The sequence below is a fragment of the Pithys albifrons genome, chromosome 1, assembly GCF_047495875.1.
Source record: "Pithys albifrons albifrons isolate INPA30051 chromosome 1, PitAlb_v1, whole genome shotgun sequence".
Taxonomy (NCBI): Eukaryota; Metazoa; Chordata; class Aves; order Passeriformes; family Thamnophilidae; genus Pithys; species Pithys albifrons.
Window position 1 is genome coordinate 121,086,307 of NC_092458.1, and position 24,141 is coordinate 121,110,447.

The following is a 24,141-nucleotide window of genomic DNA, read 5'->3' on the forward strand; positions in this document are numbered from 1 at the left end:
TCCAATGACCACTGCCCTCGTTAACCTGGATCCCTGCTCTCTTCCTCTTGTAGGGACACTGCTGAGTGCTGACAGAAGCACTTGTTCCCACCTGAGGAACAATTGTTTCCCACTGTATAGTCCTGTATGCTCTAATCCATACAGTGAGGTAAAAAAATCAATGAAAGGTAGTGCAACCAAATTCTGTACAAGAAACAGATCTCAAAATGAGTTCTGGTTCTTATTCCAAGCCTCTTTTCACCTTGTTTGCAAGAATAATGAGCACAGCACAATGAGTTCCTACACATACCAGTAAGAGGAATGCAAGAGAGTGGTGCAGAATGGCAGTAGTTGTTTTCTCATGAAACTTCTTTAAAAAAAATAAAAGTTAAGACAACAAGGATGTTACTCACATCCACATCCATATCTTACAGTAAGATGACTACAGGGCACAAATGTATGATCTTCCATTAACTACCCTTACTCTATACTAGGACATAATTAAGGAAACATTTAATTACATCCACTTTATTCAGCAAGACTATAAAACCGTTCTTGTGCTGTTTGATTCTGAAATGATCAACATATTTAAAAATAGGATCTAACAATTTGTGTGTGCAGAGTATATTAAACATAGATGCTTTTATTACAATCTTCCTTGCCACATATTTCAAAATAAAATCAATCAATACAATCACCATAACAGTCTCAGACAACAAATTAACACCATCCAATCAAGACACAGTTAAGATACTCAAAAGGCAGTATGAGTAGCTGGAAACCTTGGTCCTCTGATTCTTTTGTTTAACACATTGATTATAGATTTTTCCCCACTTATGATAAAAAACAGCAAAAAACAGTAACAATTCATACTGCAGATTTCTTAAATGTTTGTATCGAGTGAGAATAGCATTGATTTGAGCACAATGTCTTTATGCACTTCTCCCAAACACATGGTTTGTAAACAACTTTTGGTCTGTCTCTCCTTCATGATGGCTCTGCAAATGAGTGAGTGCACTTGGATTAATCAAAATGGCTGAGCACATGCAGTGTGAATCATTCCACAAACACAAACCAATTCCAGTCAGCAGAAAGAAGGAATGTTAGGGAAGGTGACTGGACAGAAAACATTCACCTCTCCCATGCTTACATGTACTGCAGCACGAGGAATGTCCTGTGCCACTGACCTCACCCCTACATGTGAAGTCACCAGTCCCTAACTGGTTAGAGCTGGGCTCTGGGTTACAGACACCTTTCACGCTCTTAGGACGGTCATGGAAGATTATCCATTAGTTATAGACTTCACTCTCTGGGCTAAAGTGCTTTTTCTGTAGTCAATTAGGACCTAAGCTAGTTTAGATTAACCTTCTATCTTTAAACGTTTGCAAGTGGATCAGACAATGCTGCAAAGTCTCCTCCAAGCCCTTAAATAAATAGTGGGCAGGTGTCTGATACTGAGACATTTTCCAGCTGTACCAGACAGACATCAGGAATTCAGAAAAAGATATAGGTATTATATGCATGAGGAGATGAGGGAATATAATATTGGACAGGACTGTGCTGAGTCTTTGAATTTTGTTCTGCACACAAGCTCTGTGTAACTGAACAAATGAAAATGCCTTGAAGTATTAAGTGTGCATACTTTGACATTTAAAAATACCTGTTAGCCTGCTGTGGCTACAAAACATTAGCTATAGAATATATTTACAGATAATTTCTGATGCTTGTTCCTGGCAAGAGATATTAAGCCCAATTCTTCACTGAAGACATAAACCTGACCTAATTTAGACCAGGTCAGCAGGAGTTTAAAACAGGTTATCACATGAGTAACCCCCAGGGACTTAAGCAGACGAAGCCAGGAGCCCATTGCTACAGCATCCAGCTGCTGTGAAATAGGAACTTCTGCAAATTGACCATATTAGTAGTATGAATATTCGGGGGTTTGGGTTTGGTTTTTTTTGTTGCTGACATGGTTATGTCACAGATTCTAAGGAAGATGTGATTTACTGAACTGACCCATTCTTTGAAGCAGTGGGAAAAGATCACACCTAGCAGGTGTAAGCTGCTCCAACAAATATATCACCTTCTTTTGTATGGCAAGATCACCAGTGATTCATTATGGTTTACAATTAAAACCTTGTTTGCAAGGTAGTTGTAGGTTTCCTACATTCCAGGCTTCTTTATTTCAGGGAAAACAGCCCTTCCCTTTCTTTTAATCCTCTTGTGAAGGCTTTTTTAATTCTGATGTTAAACTAAAATCCTCTGCCTCACACTTACTAAAAGGGCATCAACCATGGTATGTACAGGTAGGGAAGTTCAGTATGTTGATCCTTTCCTCCCAAGAGGATGGTAGGGATTATATCCTTCCACATGAAATACACGAATTTTAAAAGATAAATAAACCCATAGCTGTGTTTGGAATTAGCACACATTTAGTTAATCAATGTTAGAAACAGTTAAAATCCTTTTAGGGTTCAACTGTTGAAATGCACCTCTACCTACAGCATTTAAATATCTTTTCTGAAAGCAATTGTCTCAAAAAAGATAATTGTCTTCCTGGCACAACTGCCCAAGCAAACAGCAGCTTATCTGAAAAGGGGGCAAAATTTTAATAGGAGCTATTTCCTAGCCCATCTGGAAGTTTGTGTTGCAGGGAGAAAGAATATTTGCATCAATTTAAAAACACAACACTGCAAAGAAAGGCCGTTTGTTGTACTTCACAGAATCACAGAATGGCTGAGGTTGGAAGGGACCTCTGGAAGATCATCTGGTCCAACCACCCTGTGCCACCAGGGCCAAGTGCAGCAGGTTGCTCAGGGCCATGGTCAGTCAGCATTTCAGTATCTCCAAGGATGAAGACTCCACAATCTCTCTGGGCAGCCTGTGCCAGTGTTTGATTGCACTCACAGTTAATTATATTTTATTAACCTTTAAATGGATTTTCCTGAATTTCAGCTTGTGCCCACTACCTGTTTTCCCTTCATTGGACACCACTGAGAAGAGCCTGGCACCTTCCTCACTGCTTCCCATCAATATTCACATACTGTTAAGGTAGTTCATGTCTTTTTACATGTTAGGTTATCAGCCATGAGCTCATATCTCTGTTGCTGATGGCTAATTTTAGCAACTGTTCACATCACCAAAATTATTATTGCTAGAAAGTTATTTCATGACAGTGGTTACTAAAAACTGTGGCAGTAGAGTCATAGTTTGCAGATAATTTCTGTTGGTTTCCTTTTGCTTAATATTCTCAAGTCATATGATTTTTTTCATTTTTGATGCCAAATGCACTGGAGGAAATAAAATTATTATTAGTTGTTGAGTAAAAGCCTGAAGTTTGCCTCTTATATTTACTGCAAAACATGTTCCTCTTAAATTTCATTTGCTTCAAAGATATTAAAATGAGGGATCTCAGAAATGAATTAATTATGATAACTACTCTATGAAAGAAAATCTATTCAGCTAAAAATTTACATCAAGAATAAATTAGTTTTCTACTAGATGAAAACAATTACCTTTTACAATGACAGAAATTCATGAAAATGATGGGACAAGTGAAGACTATCAGTCAGGCAGGTGTGATGAGGGAGATGCAGGAAAGGTATCTGGGAGACACCCAAGAGCCTACTCAAGTAATCAAGAAAAATTTCCCCTAATGCAAGTTTTCTTCATGTTACTGCATTCAGAAATGCAATTTTAATCCCTTTACGTAGTCTGAGACAAATAAAGCTCATTGACTGAACTTGAGTTGACCAGCACACTAAACCTCCCTCATCCTGGGACATGCAAGAACAGGGTCCCATACAGACCTTGTCTGCATCTCTGTCCCACTGGTTTTGGATGTGGCTGTGATGCATTGGACACTGAAATGATTAAGAATCTCATTTTGAAGCTTTATGAAGCAGAATTTTGAAATGAAGATGCATTAATAATAATGCATTTCTGTTACCTCTAATTGGCAACAGAGACCTATATTATGAACAAGGTAATTTTCTAAATTTCACTGCATTTGGTAAACACATGTAACTTGCTAAACCTTACTAAAACAAAAACAATACTTTCCCCACATTGATTCATTGATAAGTCTGTCAACAGTGCTTACTATTGTTAAATGGAAGTGCTCTGTGTAGTTTCTAAGTACAAACCAGGGCAGTCAGAATTCAGGGTAAGAGGTGCTTTCTCTTTTATCCTTAACAGAATGTTTGTCCTTAGTTAAAAAACAGAGAATCAAACCTGGCCTCAGAGGTAGAACTACGAACTTCTAATCAGTGCTACTGAATAAAGGTATTATCTTATTAATGAAGATGTTTCTGGAGCAATTTTTGGAAGAAAATCACGTGGGCGCCCACGGACATTAGAAAAAAGCGGCTTTTCATAGACAAGAAGCAGGAGCAGAAATCAGTAACATGAATGACACCTCAAGGTCACTTCAGAGTACTGAACATGCCAAACATCTTCAACGTACTCCTACACACAGCCAGAACTTTGTGTGTAGCTTTAACCCTGCTTAGTTCCATAGCAGCTGAGATACTGAGTACCCGAGCAGGTAACCAGGTATCTCCAGGAAAAGGGAGCGTGGAGCCAGCTCCGTTGGCACTAGATGCCATCAATACATTTTCCAGTCAGTCAAGCATTCCATTAGCAAATTCACATCTTAAGTTCTTGGCAAGGCAGGAACATTGTTCTCTCTTGCCCTGGGTAATTACACAGACTAAGTGAATCCGACAGCCATTTTGATACCTGGAATATGCTCAAATGCACACTAACTGTTTTGTTTTTTAAATTGAGCAAGGCCAGCACATATGTTTGAAAGTGGGTATCTGCCTATGCTGGGCACTATTTCATGAAAGTCAGGTTTCTGTCACAGATCTAAGGCAAATATTACAATTTACAGGAAAGAAATGAGGACATCAATACATTGTGCGTTATTGGAGATGTACAGCCTTTATAACACGGTGGCTTTCACTATGATCTCTGGGTTTTCTATGTCCTTTTTGCTTTGGACCATTCTCAGTTCCAGCTGGGCTGAGTTTGGTTTGTTTCCTTCTCCAGCTTGTGCTAGAAAGATGACATCAGAATGTCATTAACAAAACAGAAATATAAAAAGAAACAAGATGCATTTTTCTTTTACCCCACAATCTTCTCTACCTTCCTCCCTTCCCCAGTTTTCTTCAAAACTCCCTGATTAAGGCTTTCAAGGTGCAAGATTCCTGTCAGCACTTTGACTTCCTATCACTCCTGTTCTGCACCTCTCTCCAGGCAAGATACATGGCTGTGCTGTTAATTAGAAAGGCACATACACAATTTCTGAGAATCCACAGATCTCATGTGGATTTCTTTAGGAATTGAAAGACACAGGAACTCTGAGGTCACAGAAGCTGAAAAAAAATCACTCCTCACCCGGCCAACATAGCAAAGAAATTATTATTAGTGGATAAATCCCTCTCAATACTAAACACACGCTTAAAGGGAAAGTGAGTGAGCTGCTCTTAAAACAGAAGGTCTCTTACAGATCAAACTCAGCATTTCCACAAGTTCTTCTGCCACTGTTCTGCAAAGCTGAGTCAAGCACAATCAGCACGACTGTGGTCTCAGTACCAGCTAAACAGTGACACCTTCAGTCAAAAATAGGCTTGGAGGACACAGTAAGGAACATGCAGACAGGACTACCAAGCTCTCATTCCGTGAATTCTCTGGGTACTTCTGCACCCAGGGCTGCCTTTAGTCAGGAAACCCAGAAAGCTCTGTGAATCTTTCCTCTGATGTACATCCAGACCAAGGTCTGAATGAATTACCTTTTGCACTCTTAATGGTCCTTTGCAGAACATGCTGCATGGCTGACACAGTCTTTTCACATGCCACCTGCATCAACAGAACATAAATCAGGTTTTAGTAAATCTTTAGCTGCTTAGTTTAATAGTATTTCAAAAACACTGCTATTAAAAGGCAAACATGACAGATGACAAAAGCAGGATGACAACTATGCAGTGTAGAGCTTGGGGAAAAAAATTCTGATATAATTCTCTAACCAACTGAGCTCATTCTCCCCAAACAAGTATTAGAAAACATATACCCATATCAAGGACTCTGTTTCCTTAAGGGAAAGAAACAGAAAAATAGATCTGAGAAATGATTTTCAGTGCTTATTATGATGTGAGGATAAAAATTGGAATTACAAACATGCATGGAGTCTCTAGAGGGAACATCTTATTTGGCACAATTACAAAATCAATCCAACTGAAATGCAAATGTGACTGTTCAATATCCCTTTTGGCAAAAGGGAAATTCTGGGGTTTTATCCTCTGAGGTGAGGAAAAAAAGCCAAAACAGAAGACAGTCTTCAAATAATGTCACAGATTAAAGTTATAAAAAACACAGAGGAAACATGATCTCAACTTGCAGAGAGATGAGTAAGTTCTCCCACACCTTAAAGTTGTTTGGATGCTTGTGTGTCCATGCCAGAAGCATAGCAGCAAACAAGTCTCCTGTTCCAACAAAGACAGCATCCACTTTAGGAGACTCCATTCGAATTCTTTGTGTTATCCTGGTACCATCTGCTTTAGCTACAACACAGATAGACAGTTAAGTAACAGATCCAGCAACTAATACAATGGCATTTACAGAAATTTAAAAAGAAATAATTTTAAAAGTGATCATCAGATTTGAACTCTTTTGTTGTTTGGAATGTAAAGCTGCTAACAAATATTGTACACTTTGTACTTGGAAAGAGCAGGGTTTTAAAAGGCACAACCTTCCAAAACTCAGCTAACTTGAGGTAGCATTTACAACTTATATACTGTACATACTTCATGTAAGAGGGAGGAGGTAGGTAGAACCTTCATCTTTCATTCCTCCTAACTGTGCCCTTCTCAGATGGAAACACTGAGTGACAGTCTGAACACACAATGAATCTTGGTGATGGAATAAAAGGGGATATAAAGAAGCAGGAGGATATTTTATAACCTATAAGCGGAAGAACAATCTGCTAACAGGACAGCCTAACTTTTCAGAAAAGCATTCAAAACATTCCAAGTTCCTGTTTTATACCACTACTACTTGTCAGGACCACTACTAGAGGCTCTAACCCCAATAAACCTCACCTAGGCCATCCTCTACCACATCCCCTCTGCCCACTTGCCCAGGAGCTGTATGAAGGCTCAGACCCAGGCACGAGCATCCTGAGCTATGCCCCAGGTGTACCTATGTGCAGTCCTGCTGTCCTGACTTACTGATTGCATTTTCCAGACTAGTCTCAGACCTGGCTTGTCTCACCTTCCTCCAGTGACCACTGGACTGTCAGTGAGACCTGTCTGCCATCACCACCCCTGTCCTGCTCACCTTGTTCAGCCACTGTGGGTCTGAGTCCTGTGGGTGAGGGCAGTGTTCCCCTTCTGCGCTATGACCACACTCAGCTCCCAGCTCGTCTTCCCTCATGGAGCAGCCCCAGTTCTACCACTCACTTAGGGATCTAAGCTCCTTCCATGCACTACAGAATGATGAAACTACTTCACCAAGAACTAACTGAAAACAGAGACAAGTGAAAAGAAAACAGAGTTAAGGAAGGAGTTCATGACTTACTTTTTCTGTGGCTTCCCAGAGCAATTAGGTAGTCATTTCCCAGAGGTGCCTGCAGATCTGAGCTTGTGATCACCACAGTCTCTGGTCCCATGGCATGGAGCATATCCATTACCTTTCCATGTGCAAAAAGGCAGGAATCAGTAACTGCAGGAGGCGTTGAATAAAGTTTGTAGCATACTGAGGATTTTTGACAAGTACCTTGTTTTGGCATGTTTTGTAAAGAGAAAAAACCCAGTTTCTACTCAAATAATTCACTTGAATTAGAGGCATTCCTTTGAAATAGGGGAATCAAAAAAAACACATTTAAATGCACACACTTGTTAAAATATACAAGTATCTCTGTGTTATCTTTGGATGCTCCTCTGAAAAGAATACTGTTTCAGCTGTGATCAGAATTTTTGCCTGCATCATGTTTTGAGAAGATATTATCAAAAGATTAAGAGAACAAATACACAGACTTGTGTACCCGAGTTGGCATCTTGAAACACTTGTTAGAATGCAAACAAATCCAAGCCATGAAATCTTATTTAGCTATTACTTTCAAAGTTAGCAAAAATCCATCTACATCAGAGGTTCAAGTGTGTCTGTCTCAATCCTCTTTTCTCATTCTGTTTGAATCCCCAAATGATACCTGTAAATTACAGACTTTTGCATGTTTATTTTCATTCTGTGTGTTCCTCGCTTAAACTCATCAACACTCCACTTCTGACATCACAATTGGTTGCTACAGACACAAGTGATTTTGATTTCACAGAAGAAAGAATTAATTCAATAATGAGTTTAGCATAAAACATAGATAAAATATTAATTCTCCCAGAAGAGTTTAACTAAAAATCCTCTCAGGCTCACTATGACTCATGAGCAGACGAATGATGAGGATTTATTTGGGCTATTTTTTAATTCTCTACTGCTTTTCTTTCTTGTCTAAGCCTCCAGGTTTCTTCAACTGTCAGACTTCTTTGCACAGACATCAGTTGGGTTGTAAAGGAGCATTAAATCCACCAGCATACACTGACATAATCAAACTGTGAAGTCTTATTAAACTAAATTTCATTTCTCAGTCACAATTCAGCAAGAACTTAATCTCCACTACTTCTAGTCATAGGACTTAGTCCCTTCTACATTAATATTACATCATATTTCATTTTATCTCAAAAGGCTATACTGTAATCATTAATTAGTTTTGTTGAAATTAAGGAAACCATGTCACCACGGAAATTCATGCCAGAACTCCTACCACCTCCAAAGGGGAAAATTCCAGCATGGATTATTACTTGGAAGGACAGACCTATATATGACATGCAGCTGGAGAGACAGACAGATTAAAATATAATATTCTGCAAGCAGCTATTTTAAAAATGCTTCCATTCCTAAATATAATTCTCTCTCTTTGGAAGAGATTTTTTAAACCCCATCCCAAATAAGAGATATCACATCAATCAGTCAGAAAACTAACTTGCAAAACTGTTTAGCACATGGAACTTGTGTTTGCTAATCAAATATGCAGATCTCAAACTAATGGCTGCTCAGCTAATTGTGTTCTCCTCAAGGCTGTGGTTTCACTGGTGAAGGATGAGCATGGAAAAACTGAGTTGCAGTTACCAGCTGGTGACACAAAGCACAGCTCATGACCCTCACCCAGCACAGCAGGGTAATGTAACACTGGGGGGTGGTGGGAACTAAAAGAGCTGAGAACTTTGTAGCTGTTTCCTGCAGTGCATCACTGATAACCAACCCATGTTGTCTGACATTGCTGCAGCAAAAAAACAATAAACATTTAGGCTGACAGACCCCCAGCTACTCTCCAGGGTGCCACTGCAGTTGCTGTTTGTTTAAAGATTTTGTGTTCTTTTGAAGTTCAAAACCAAACTGGAAGGAATAACATCAGTCTATTACGAAAGCACTTGACTAGTCAACAAAGCAAAGAGCTCAGTCCTTCTCAAGGCATCAATAAAACCATATTCCTATTTTGTTCTTCACCACCAAGCCTTTCAGCTTTTTATTTTTTTCAGTTTCTGTGAAAGGGTAAATCTTTACACCTCGATGCAATATATCTGCAGACCATCTATCATCTCTGCATGGCGGTGACAGTAGCTATCAGTGCTGTGGATTTGCCTGGGAGCAGGAGGAAAGGCTGTCCTCACACCCAGCCTTGCTCAGACATGCACAGCAGAGAGACCTGAGCAGGTTCCTCATACCCAGGGTCATCTGGGGCTTTTACCCCAGCCAAAGCATTTCCACAGCACTAAGAGTGTCTGGGCACTTGCTACATGTGCTGCTACCTCTCTTCTTACACTGCAGGAAAGCAACCTCATAGAAATCTACTCATTACCACTGTAAGATTTTATCTGTAGCTCTTTCTGGAAGCTTCTTCAGAAGTCTGACACTTGAATAGGAAATGTTTTGTGCCTGGAATGTGCAAGATTTAATGATAAACAGGAAGAAAGGATGGAGGTCAAAGTGACTTCAAGGTTAAAGACAAACTGCAGCACTGCAGGCAGGAATGCAGAAAGAAATCTCACACATCCCACCCTTTGCTTACTTACCTCTAAAGCATCTTTTTCTGTGTAAATCTTCCTGCCCGTGAGTAACCTGAGAATAAAACAGAAATCTTAAAAGACTGCAAGTTCTTCAGGCAGTGACTGCTTTGTTTACCTGAAAGGAGGAAAGCCTGGACTGCACCTAAAAGGCCTTAACCATCTTCAGCTTCACGGTCTGCTGGACCAGACTGCTGTCTCTAAAGGTTACGTGCACAGACACACAGTTCTTCTGCAGTGGACTCACACCACTCCTAACCTGCCTCCTCCAGAGATCCCAGTACCACAGAAATTCCCTTACAGTGTCTTCTCTCCATCTCCCATCTAGCTGCTCCCTCCCCTTAAGGGCACAGCCTGTGATGTATCACAACAGATTATCTCCTGACCAAAGAGTCACAGTCTTATGTGGACAGGACAGGCAGGAGGTATTTAAATTCCTAGCTCATATGGGATGTTGCCATGGTGGTATTTCTGAGCTAGTTTGGGGGGCTTGAACCAAACTATTTCAGCTTTGATGTTCTGATAAATAATAAAAATTTCCATAGTAATGGGTAAGGATGAGGAAGGTATTTTTTCAACCTGTCCTAGATACAGGCCTGTGGGGATAACAAGAAGTAATCATGAAAATGACAGACTGGAGAAAACAAGAAGAATCTTTTCCTCACATAACTTCTAGATTTTTTATTGGTTTCAGCATGGAACATGTGAAGTCATCTGAGAAGCACCACTTGAAAGAAACAGCTGAAAACTAAACCCTAACACAGATACATAAGGCATTGCACTGGGACAAATAAAATAATGGGTATTAGTCTTCCCTGCTTTTGTCCCCAAGTTTGTTTAGCTAAGAAAAGGAAAAAAGCACTTACTCAGCTTCAAACTGGTTAGGAGTAATTATATCTGCAACAGGTACAACGTTGTCCCTGTAGACCGGGAGAAGATCCTTGGGCACATACTAGGGAAGAAGAAACAGTGTCAAATGTTGTCAGCACCATCTGAGATGTGGGACTGCAACTCTGCTTTCCTCAACCACCATTCCTTCTGTCCCTGAGTGACCAGACAGCTCCCTGAGTGCTGCTCTGCAGCAGTAACTACAGTGGCAGAGCATCCTCCAGCTGGGATCAGTGCAAACAACAGCCCTTCTTTCCCTGGAGGTGATGAGAAGCACCACTAAGCAGATGGACATAAACTGGCAGCATTAAAAGGAAGTGATGCCTGGCTGAAGAACTTCCAAGTTCTCTCTCACCAAGGTGACACAGCAATATGAGGAAATACAGTGTATCAAAACAGCAAACCCTTTCTCACGTCCTTACCTCCAAAAGAAACTATTTTCTTATTGTACCAGCAGGACAGAGGCCCTTTGCTGTGGCAGCAGGTGCCCACATTGATTGTGCTCCATTGTGGGGCTTAGGAACAAGGAACATCCATGCTACATGTTATTTGGCCTCCTTCTCTCAGTGCAGTATTTCTAGTCTGTGCTGTACATCAATATGTGTCCATGGGAATCAGATTTGTGATTTACTCAGTACAACTTGATCTACAAAGCAGTTCTGATAAGGACATTAAAAATGTTTTGTTTGTGTTGCATCCAAGTCTAACAAAATGCTGGCACACGTCGCTGCAGCAGAACCAGCTCTTCAAGTAACAGGGGCCAATGCCCCCTTGTTCTTCCATCTCTACAGATAAGAGACATCTACCTTCACCTCCTACCTCTGCCCACCAGCAAAGGGAGATTGGTTGTCTAAGCAGGTGACATACACTAAGACATCATAGGAGCCCACCCACCTGTGTGCTCTTCAGACTCAAAGTTGAAAAGCACCAGCTCTTTTGGCACACACTGGAGCTCAAATAGAAGTTTGGGTTAGATGGGTACAAGGGTCACCTCACCTTCCCAAACCCTGCTGCATCTCAATTTAACAAAATCTTTAATAAAAGTTTATTGATTCCCAGTAGCTGATACTTTTGGCAGAATGCCATTTTTCTACATGAGGATTAAACCCTCCTTTTATCCATGTTTTATTTTCTCTGTTAATCTACAAGCTATGCAAGGCAGAGTGCACATGTGCCCATGTGTTGCTGTCTCCCATTCCAAATACATCACCCACAGGTACAACTTCACAGTATTGCTGACCACGAGATGCTGCCAGAACACTCCTCATACCAACATTGCCATGGTAAAGCATGGCACAGGGACTCTGCCTTTACACAGAAATATAAGACTAGGTCACATCTTAAACCAAGGCATTTTAAATAATTATTCGTTATTTTTTATGGCAGGAACGAATGATTAGATTGTGTGTTATTCTTCCCTTCTTCCATCTACCTTATTTATCTTCTACTCAAAAGACATAGGTGGGACAATGGTTGACCTCTCTCATGAGCTAAAGCTTTGCAAGGTGACTACAGCTGCCAGATCTCTGCCTTGTTAGAAAGCCAGGGACAATGAAGACTGCAACAGATATAAAATGAAAGAACAACATACAATGCAATAGCAAATTTATTACTAAACTACTTCATGTGATGTTTAGGAACAGGTAAACTGTAAAAAGGTACAAGGACAAAGAGACATGCATAGTGCATGACTAGCTAAGGCAGAAGAAAACATGAAATATCATTAGTACTGATGTTCTTCCCACATTGCATTTTTATTGAAATTATTTGCTAGCTTTGATCAAAAATGAATGATTCTTTGTCAGTGTGCAGCCTGGCACAGGGAGCTTTTCTGCCACTGATCAGAGCCCAAGCCCAACAGCTGTTGGATCCCACATGAAATAAGTCATCTTCATGTAGGTTCAAGTGTGTCAATTCACAGGATGACTGACAGTGCCAGCCAGGCTACCAGCCAAAACAGAGCTCCTGACAGAAGATGAGAGAACCTCAGTGAGACAGGGAGGGGGATCAGGGAGGTATTTTTCCTGTGGACAGGGTCTGTATTCCCCCTGTTGTCCCAGCAGAGAGTCAGAAATAATCCCAGGGCTATGCAACTGTCATTCCTCTCAGCCACACTAAACTCATTCAAATACAAGAAATTAAAGTACAAACTTACTTGATGTTGGGATCCAAAGCTACACTTACATAAAATAACTCCGTTTTGATGTTTAAAAATCAATAAATCTTTATACATCTTCATATAGCAAACATTCACTATACAGAGAATCCCAACAGATGGGTACTAACCATAGAGCCTTCTCCATTCCATTTGTCTCCCATCACTGGATCACACACTGTAACGGAATAAATTTAGGTTTAGAAATCAGGTACACTTATAGAGACCCTGTTTGGAGTGAAACATTTTAGGTAACAGCACTGAGCACCTCATAGCTCATACATTCTCACAGCTCTTGCCGCACACTCAGCCTGAAATTGTAACTGGTGGCTGCCAATTCTGAAAGAGTAGGCCACGTCTTAAAAGACTTATCAAGTTGAGATCACCCTCTCCTGCCTCCTTCCATGTTGTTATGTATGAGGATGAGGGTCCGACTGCTGGGAGTAAAGGGGCTTTTGTTATGGGAAACACAGAGAGCCCTTCCCTCTCACTCCTCAACCCTAAACTCTGGAATGGTAGTATGGTGGGGAAGAAACATGGGAGAAGCAAACAGCTATGAAGAGAGTCCTATATTTAATTTAGTGTAAAAAAATACATGCCAAACATGCACACTGAAGTGCTGTGTGTATATTAAAAAAACAGTCAGCGTTTTATGATGAAACAATAAGAAAATCCATGCCAAAGTACACAAACTCATATTTGGTGTAGTAATATTAACACACATTTGGGATGGGTCCTGTATCATCAGGAGTATTAACAACTCATTCCAAGTGTCCTCAGCTTCAAAGAGAGTGTGGAAGTAGCCACACTGTACTTCAAAAAGGAACATTGTTCATTGTATTAAAGAGCCTTTAGCAAGATAAAAAAAGAAATACAAATTCAATCAGTATTTAAGGAAGTTTCTTTGAGTAAAAATAGGGCAATTTGTTTTACATTTAAAAAGTACTTTCCTTACATTATAATCTATTTATTAAATATAAAGAGTCTTAGAAGCCTAGCTGTGATCTCACCATCTGACCACCTCCTTCCTGTTCTATACAGTGAGATGTTTCTTTCTGCTCATGTGTCAGTAGTCTTTAGTTTTCCTACAAGGCTCTGAAGAATATGACAGTGCAACAGTGTTGTTAAAGCCTAAAAAGCAACTAAACCCAGAGAAGATCTCACTGCGACATTTTGCTAAATGAGCATTGTGCTTTGTTAATTTTAAGTCAGGTTTGACACTGAGGAGTAGACACCTGCAAATCCTGCCAATCTTTCTAGATGTTTCCTGACCACACAGTTTCCTGAACCTGACAGCTAAAAACCTTCATTCACAGCTTTTCATCCCACTAAATCCTCCCTGACTTTGCCCTGTCACTCTAAACATTTTGCCCAATTCAAGTCCACACTGGTTATGTTCAAAACTTCTGAAAGAGATTCAGGAAGGAAAGAGGAGAATTTTTTCTCACAGGTTTGAGCCTGACATGACATGCTAACGATGACAGTTGCTAGAGCCTGTTGCTCCCACATTTTACAGAGAAGGCTAAAAAACCTTAGAGTTTAGGGTAATTCATGAAGCTTATAAGACAAAGTAAGACATTTAGGGGATGTCACATAAAACCATGTCAGGGCTACCCAGGACAGTCTATCCAGCTTTTGACAACAGCAGCAGCTGGGATGGGATTTTTATCCTTTCTTGGATACAGACAACCAGTGCTAAAGGCACATTCTCCCTTTGAAGGCTGAAATGAAACACTCCTGAAGGCTCAGCCAGCCCCCATATCACAGCAAAAGATGTTTGTGAAATGCTGCATAACACCAGACCATTGTTTTCATCCTACAACATGACATGATAGGCATACACAGTGATGAGCAGAAAGGATTATAATGCACATCCTTACCATATACAAGGTTAGAATTCTGTTGCTTCAGCTCCTGGACAATATCCACCACCATTGCAAGAAACGATGTGTCTCTCGTATACCCTTTGGGGAAAAAAAAAGACACCTTTGAAGTCTATTTTCATTAATATCTTTTCTGACTTTAGTTTTGGATAGGAATGCTGCATACTGCTCATTCTTTGGATAAATGCACTTTTAGAACAAAGGTGGTTTAGTACTTCATTCAGGAATAATAGATGAGAGACAAATTCAGACAGTGCTTGTACAACTACAAATATAACCTTAAAAATTCACTTACTAAGTATGCTGTATATGAATGGCTCATATAATTTCAAAGTGCTTGAACATATATCACAAAACATCAGGTTAAAAGGAAAAAAGTTTTCTTTTTCACCGAAACAGCAGTCTAGTAAGTACTGTTTATCATGTAATAAATAGAAAACATTTAAAATTCCATGTATTTTTCTCATACTCTGTATTAAGGCAATTTATTATTATTACTGTTGGTGCTGACACAGTCCAACACATTAATGCAATGGAGATTTAATTTTGAATATTTTAGAGCAATGGCCAAAGTACCAACAAAATTCCCATATTTTAGGCTTAGCAGTGAAATAAGTTGGAAATAAGTTTTATCACATTTCAAGACCCTAATCACATTGCTAGCACCACAATATTCTTATTTAATCATTTATGTCTTAATTTTAGAGATGTTTCTTTATATATTTGTTATTAACTTCATTTGCAACATTTATTAATTAACTATTTTATTTTATTTTAGTTTAGTTCATGTAATACTATTATTTTTAACCAGGCAGCTTCTTCAAACCTTCAGCTTGGAAATGGCTGCTCAACTAAAAAATTTAAAAGTACATTTTGGAGATTTACTTTTTGTAACATGCAAAATTGATCAATTCTTAGATATTGCAGAGAAATGGAAAAAGCTTCCCAGATTTGTGGCCAAAATGCTTTGCTTTATGTCTGTAAAATGCTGATAAATCAGTAAAAAGAGCCAAGCAAAGATTTTGTTTAAAATGACTTGTGATGTTATAGACCGGCTGAAAAAGAATTACAAAGTTTGGTTAACATTATTGATAGAGGTGTTTAAAACAAACTGAATTGGAGATTCTCTCTTGATGTTTTATTTGAGTGTTTTACTGTAAATGAAACAAATACATGAAGATCTACAAATAATAAGTCACAGAAGTTAACAGAGTGTAAATTTGTATAGTCAGCCTAAATTTCCATCTCAGATGAGATATCTACATTCATCAGATATACAATTAACAATAAAATCCCAACTGCTGAGAAATGAATTTGTTTTCAGTGTTTAACTATATCCATGTTGTTGGAGGTACAAAGTAGTTGTGCATTGTAGTGAATGGTTGTTCCTGTTTGAAGAGGAAAATCCGACTTTTGGCCCTGAATGAAAAAACTTGGATTTTCAGTTTAGCCACAATGCAGCTGAAGACTAAAACATTATTAGATATTAAGAATATATATACATATATATATAAATATAAATATATATATATATTAAGAAGATATATAGCATTATTAGATATTAAGAAATTACTGACATTTCTACCCGTACCTTCTTCTAGTCCATGCTAAAAAGGGCTATAGCAAATGAGATGTTAACTTGAGTCATCTACCCAGAAACCCTGTTTTAAAGGGCATGTTAATAAATATTTCCTTTTTCTCCAGAATTTCTTTTTCTGAAGATTTCTGTTTTTCCTTCTACTACTTTTAATCTCTTATATCTATTTTTCCAGTACAAGACCATGATAGGAAAGGTATGCAGGTCTCTTCCAAGAGTTGGAAGTAAAATAAAAAAAAAGAAATTCAAATAAAAGAATACTCAAACATTATTTTTCATTTTTGCACACTAACATCTCCTGAAAATTCCTGTAATACAGTGTGCTTTTCCTGGAAATGTCCTCTGTGTGAGTTCCTTCAAGGAAAAAAAGGGTGTTTGTCTATTTCTCTGCCACGAAGAACTCATTTATACCAAAATCATTCTTAACCTTAGTTCAATCTATTTTCCATTTTGTCTCCTTTATTTTGGAGATAATCCTTGAAAAAATCCTGACAATAACTCTTAAGACATGCCACACCCTTCCAGCCAGAAAGAATGCTTTGGAGTTATAATCCACACAGTTAAAGTTTCCAATTTCCCTGTGTATAAAGAACTTTCCTACATGTGGAAGCCATGAAATCAGTTAAATCTGTTTACATATTTCTGCTTATCTTTAAGAAGTGACTGTTCCCTCTAGAAAACAAAAGACATTATGATCTAAAACAGATGCACAACTCTTACTGAGGTGAAACCTCATCAGTAACCTACTTTTGAGAAGCAGGAATTAGATGAGAAGCAATCTTTAATAAAAACTGCAGGTAGAGTCTCTCCTTTCTCTAAAGTATTGTACAAGAAGTTCTCTTTGCCTGTATTTACAAACACTTTGTACTTAGTGCAAGCCAAGGAAAACACTGCAGAACTGTATTCACTCAGATGACCTACACAGTAACAAGAGGAAAAAATCAAGAGGTATGATAGAGTCAAAATCAAAATCCAACCCTGCTTACACTTTGCTCTGTGTCCAAGCACCACGTCTTAGAGATCAAGCAAAAAAATTAAGGACACACAACTCTGTATAAAATTCTGCTGCAGTACCACAGAGCGCCAGTGCTACAGATTTAGGAGAAAGGGTTAAACTCATGTCTTCCTAATAAATTTTAAGATAATACTCTGACATTCCTCATCCTTTTTTTCAGTAGAGGCACTCCCAAAACATTATGTATGCCTGTACATGACTGGCCTGTACAAGTCTGTAAATTATACCAGGGAATCAATTTACCCACCCAGTTACAACCTTCAGGCTGGAGAGCTCTGGCTGTTCCAAATTAAACAGCACGAGCAGTTGAGACTGTAATACACAAGTGAAATTGCGGGAAGAATCAAAGGAGGGAAATGTTAATTGCTTGGTTTGCAATAAGGAGGGATATGGTTTATAATTCTTTAGTTCTGTTTACATCTCATGACAGCTCCAGGGAATGAGCTCATCTTACCTGTGAGTACATAATCATAGCGGTTGACCTTGTTCAGCTTCAGTCCTTCATACAGTTCATGAAGCTCATCAGAATTCAACACCTGACCCTTCCAGTGGGCATAACCTACAAAGCAAATGTCAGATAATTTTTTCTAGAGCTGGACTTTCTATTTCTTATCACACATTATACAGTTGAAGGGATTGTATCAATTATCAGCAGCAAAAACCATTTCCACCTCTTCTGTAAAAGAAATGAAAGCTGCTGTCAGCAGAACAGTTCATGTGCTCAGCTTCTTCTCAGCACCTCTGTCTCCCTAAGAATTACTACACTGCAATTTGAGACTGTCCATTTACCACGAAATCAAGCTGAGAACACACAAGCTGCTGCAGAATTTCCCATGGAGCCTTTGCAAAACTATCCCTTTGCTGTGTGGAGGGGGACAAACATATGTTTTAGACTTCACTGGAGGAAGGTGTCAGTATAAGCTAGTTTTGTTATTTTATACTATATTAAAAAAAGAAAAAAATGACAGATGACAAGCTTAGCAGGCTTGTGGATCTGTCTGGACCCAGACAAGCAGCACTGCTGCACCCTATCAGATATGGTGCTTACAGGGACCTGCATGTAACAAATACAGTGAGCACAGCAGAACATTGTCATTGATGCTCTTTAAACATCCAGTGTCATCTGGCAGATTTTCTTCCAAAAATAGCACAGCTTTAGTACTCAGAATCCTGGAGGAGGAAATGAGTAGCAGAAAGACACTAGAAACAGATAAATAATATCCATACACTCATCTGCTTGAATGATCTCTAAGAATTACAAGCCAGCATTCTCAGCTGAGAAGAGGATGGAATGTGAAGTTACTTGGGAGAGGCAGAAATTATTTCAGCAAACAGCAGACCAAGCTCCATGGAAGCCAATTTCAAGGAAAAAAAATAATTTCCCTTAACAGAATCTAAATATTTGTTGAAAAATGTAAATCCACTTTGCACCTTGTCATCAAAGCCTGCCCATCAAGATAACACCAATCACTTCCCTGTATGTAAGAATGCTTCATCCAGGTTAACAGATGAAGCACCCACAATTTAACTCTTCCAACCTCCATAAATTCCGAGTTTGTTAAAAAGCTTATCTTTTATTAACTGGAATTAGGAAAAGTGAAACATTAAATGCCATATCTTCTTCGACACCATCTCCGTGTGATAACTCTGCTCTTGCAGTTGGGAAATTCTGTGATAAAAACTGTTGGCTTTGATTATCACTCTAAACTGTGTTATTAGAGTAACTGCCAAAAGGTGCCTAGAGCTTAGGACAAGCACATTTTTCAGTTTTCCTTCTTATGAATGCAAATACACCCACAGTATGGTGAGCAGATGGACCACTTTGTGCTCCTCAGCTCACAAAGGCCAAGCCTCTAAAACACAACTCGCTGCCATCTGGCTGGGGCCTCACTCACATCAGCCACTACCAGGCAAATACTTCACACAAAGTCTCTGTGAAGAAATGGACACAGTGAGGGATTTCCATGTCAGGGCTGTGGTTTCATTGCAAGAGACAGTGATACTCCAAACGGCAACACAACACCCAGACACGCCTCTAGTTCTTCATACCCCCAAATGTATGAAGAATGCTTGACTACACCTAATCCCGGTATTTGTTTAATTAACACATCTGTAGATGTTTGTTCTGTCACATCTGCAGCACCAGAGAGAAATCAGCTGTCCTCTCCTCTTCCCTGAGAATCTCTGTAGCACTGCAAAGCCAGCACAGAGACACAACAGAGCCCTTCCATTGTGACCATCAGTGAAACTGGGTGCTCTTTTCACCCAGAACCAAGACCTGCTGGCAAAAGTGCAGATTTTTGCCTCACATGTGGCCATAAAAATAACTATGGTAGATTGCCCAGACAATCTAGATACTCTCAGGAGTCACCCCCACAAATCCACTGTTTAACTAAGGGTTCCCCCTCCTGTTCAAGCTCTCTGTACCAAGCTGCCTTCAATGGTCAGTGCACAGGGTCCATGTCACACTGATCCTCCACTGAGGGAGAGAAATCAGTATGGAAACACAATGTTAGGCAGCAGCCCAACTTAGCTCAGCAATTGGTAACTCTTTACAATTCTTTCCAGAGAGAGTAATCAGGCATTGGAATGGCCTGCCCGGAGAGGTGGGGGATTCACCACCTCTGGAGGTTTTTAAACTGAGATTGGCCGTGGCACTGAGTGCCATGATCTGATAAATGGACTGGAGTTGGACCAAGGTTTGGACTTGTTGATCTCGGAGGTCTTTTCCAACCTAATCAATTCCATGATTCTCTGAACTCACCACACAGGACAGGGACATTGAACTCTGTAGCAATGACTTCCAAGGGTAACTAGAGGAGCCTTTTTACTGTCTGGTCATGTGTAATACAACCTAAAGTCCAATCACACAGTAGCCAGAGAAAAAACAAAACCCTAGGGAAGCTCTCTGGGAAGTCCCAGCTATTCAGACAGAAAAAAAAGGGTGAATGCCTTCACTGGATCTGCAGAGAACTGTGAATTCACTCAGAATTGAATTATGTTGGAGTAAGAAGAAACAAACAAAGTCAAAACTGGCAGCAAAATGGAAACTACCCTAAGTCCTTTCCACAGGGTGATTTCATGTAATGTGAGGAACAACAGGCTAATCCCATGACCCTGCATTTATCCTGCTCTCCTGCTGGAATATACAACAAAAAAGCAGAGGGATAGAAGACTTGTTACTCATGTTCAAAAAGGGTTTCACTAACTCAGAACGGGTAAGTTGGGATTCCAGGAAGAAGGATTACCTTGAAAGGGTAAAGACAAAGAGGAAGAAAGCTGAGTCTTCCCTGTTCTGGGTACAAAACCACCAAAAATTCTCCTCAGTGCTGGACTGAGAGTGCAGAGAGAGCACTCCAAATCATGATACAGCTCTCCAAAAGTCCACTTGGCTCAGATCAACTGCATGAACCTCCCAGATTTGTAATAATTTTAAACACACAGCTGTACATAAACATTTAAACAATTTTATACCCCTTCTGCTTATCCATGTTATGACCTTTTATTGCAATTATCTATCTGCTTTTAGCAGATAAGGGAATGAAAAACAAGTAAGATATGATGCCTCGTGTCACTTATCCCTCTAGAACAAGAAACGTATTCATCAGTCTCCAAGAAAACGTCTTGGTTCATTCGTATGAAAAAGAAAAAAACAACAAAACCACAACCAAAAGAGTCAGCTAATAGTGCACCCAAGATGAATTTATGCACTTTTTTCCTTGCCTTAGCTCACTGGTACTTTTTTCTCCTTTGAAATGTATTTATAATCCTTTAATTACTTTCAAAAACAAGGAAGAATGAAAATAAAAGTCCCAGGAATATCAAAAGGGGAAAAAAAACCCCAACCAACCAACACATCAAAACAAAAAACAAGCCACCATTTCAGCATGGAAGATTTCTTTGTTTTCCAACCCAGAACATTCTGTTCTGAGGTTTGAGTTCCTCCTGCAAAACTATTCCAAGTGGCTTCAATAGCCAAGTAGTTCACATGGGAAACAGGAAGAAAGATCAAGTCTTTAAGGCACATGATGGACAGGCAATCTGGTTCCAGCTGGGTCATGTCACAAAATTCACATGTAAACTCTGGCAGACAACCTGGTCTTTAGCCACCAGGAGGCCTTCAAAGGAACCAGAAATACATCCAAATTCTCCACTGGATTTTTAACAGCTGGTCGGAGTGGGAGTAAAATACTACCAGTGTCAGGCATGAGTGGTTTGCTTCGGCACATCCAGGTGTGAGTGACTGCATATGGGTGGGATACTGGGAGGAATCACATCAAGATATAATTATAATTTATCATGTATTAGGCCTACCAGCCAACCCAGCCACCCACTACACACCCACTAAGTGGAAGTCAGAAGTGCTTAGAAATAAAAAGGAACATAAAAAAAAATTCTGGGTTCTTTGTCCAAAGCAGTTTCAAAGGTAGGATTTGAATAGCAAAGTAAGCACATTACATGCTTACCAGTAACCTACCAATGAAAAACAAAAATGAAAATCACTGAGGAACTAAAAATGCACCCTAAAATACCAACAATACAATTTTTAAAAATCTAGATCTTAATTTTTGCACATCAATGAGATGCTTCTGCAAACAGTACAGTACAACAGAATAAAAAGCACAGTCTCTGTAGGCTGCATGACAGGTTCTTTTATTTGTACATGAAGCATGATGCCATTCAAGGGTGAGTCACTAATCACAGAAGTTCCTCACGAAGCAACATGACAAACTGTTCTCCCAGGGGGACTGATTTAAAGCACATTTTCTGAATTTCAGGATTATAAGAGACTAAAGAAAGCTGAATTTCCTGAGCAGGAGTCAGCAGAAAGATGCCTGTGGCATCTTACTAATTTAAATACAGCAAAAAAAGAGCAATAATGATTCACCAAAGAAAAGTCTGTTAGTCATAAATTCTCTCTACATTTTATCTTTTGCTGCCAGGACAAAGTTTAAGAACAGGGGAAGAAGGAAAGAAAGAACACCATGTCCAAAACCTCACACAGTTTTCTACCTGTGTTCCTCTGGTATGTGGCATTCCTTCAGAAACTAAAGATCACAGAGAGATTTTGAAGGAGGAATTTGTCCTTCAGCTTTAATGATGATGACAGGAAGGGTCCTCATAAGATTTTGTTTTTATAGGAAAATTACCTTCACCCCATTCACCCAGCACACGATGTGTATTCTGATTTCACTCCAGGTACAAGCTCTGCTTCCCAAAGCCACGAGATTTTGTGGCAATCTTTGGAATTTTTTAACACATTTAATAAAACAATCAAGATTACAGAAAAAAAAATAGAAACAATGTGATTCCTAAATACCAGGAGTAGTTCCAATATTTTACAGACTTGTGAAATTTGAGACATTTTGGGGTTTGGAATATTCATTTAGGTCTTCTATGGGGAGGAATCACTAATTTGCAGTTCCTTCTTCTATGTCCACTGTCTGCCAAACTTTCTATGAAACACTGGTAACCTTTTTCCAGCTGTGATATTATTTTAAAAAGTTAAAAATCTTCTTTCTTTTCTGTTTTAAGAACCTGGTCACCCTATTGATAATGTAATTTTCCTACCTTCAGACACACTTCTTGTATGGTCAAAGCAGAACTTCTACTAAGCTCTTTTAATGTCCTGTAAAGCTGATTTAATCTTTAAAATGAAAGCCAACAAACACATGATCATGCACTTTAAGTGCCAGGTTATCTGACATGAAAAAATTGCTTCCTTTCTGGAAGATTGCAACAGTTTTACCCAGCTACCAAAACTAAAGAACAGAAAACCCTAAACTCCAGAACTAAACGCATTAAAGAAACAGAAGTCACATCTAAGTCTCTCTGAAAAACATGACAGAACCTTTGTACTGTGCCAAAGGGTACAAGCAGAATAAGCAGCTTTTTACCTAAGCCAGGAAAGGCCCTCAACCCCTTGTTTAATTATTACCTCTTTTGTGCCTTTCCTCAACAAGCAGAGACGGTATCCAAGCTACCTTTGAAACATTAATTTCTTCTTCCCCATGGGTAACACTAAATTCTTTCCATGATAGGCATCTTATAACCTTCTGAAAGCTGCATGGTACTCAATACAGTAAGAGAAGACAGAGGTTTCCTTGTCTGCTCTCTGTTCCAAAAATTAGCAGTTTATTAACAGAGATGTTCCTGGGAGATACTGGGAAAATACCTCAACCTTGTATTGTTTTCTCTGTCAGAAACAATTTTTGCTCTTTTTTAAGATGTTAAAGTCAGGATTTGCTTCTTAAGACACCTGTAAAATTTCTTTATCTAGAGTAAAATCTCCCCTCAAACAGTCTGTCACCAGACAGTAGATGTGTGTCTATTGACCCAAAAACAGCAAGTCACTTGGAGTTTCTTTATGGGTGTAAGGTACTGCTAAAATAAATTTCAGCTTTCTTTCAAAAAATAAAGTCCTCTGGAACTCTGAGTATTAATAAGTCTGAAAGTATTAAGAGTGCATCATGTTTGGGCTTAGAACTTAAATAAAAATACACTCAAAT

General features: G+C 39.2%; 1 protein-coding gene across 1 annotated transcript in view; it reads right to left on the reverse strand.

Moving 5' to 3' along the window:
• Positions 1 to 491: 491 nt before the first annotated feature.
• Positions 492 to 24,141, reverse strand: part of PDXK (pyridoxal kinase) — a 45,140-nt gene continuing 21,490 nt past the window's right edge. The window contains exons 3-11 of the mRNA XM_071566117.1: positions 18,087 to 18,191; positions 15,018 to 15,101; positions 13,269 to 13,315; positions 10,961 to 11,046; positions 10,104 to 10,149; positions 7,558 to 7,669; positions 6,406 to 6,542; positions 5,775 to 5,841; positions 492 to 5,037 (exon numbers count right to left, since the gene is read on the reverse strand). Coding sequence (XP_071422218.1) covers positions 4,925 to 5,037; positions 5,775 to 5,841; positions 6,406 to 6,542; positions 7,558 to 7,669; positions 10,104 to 10,149; positions 10,961 to 11,046; positions 13,269 to 13,315; positions 15,018 to 15,101; positions 18,087 to 18,191 — 797 coding nt within the window. The 3' untranslated portion in view covers positions 492 to 4,924. The remainder of the gene's footprint in view (positions 5,038 to 5,774; positions 5,842 to 6,405; positions 6,543 to 7,557; positions 7,670 to 10,103; positions 10,150 to 10,960; positions 11,047 to 13,268; positions 13,316 to 15,017; positions 15,102 to 18,086; positions 18,192 to 24,141) is intronic.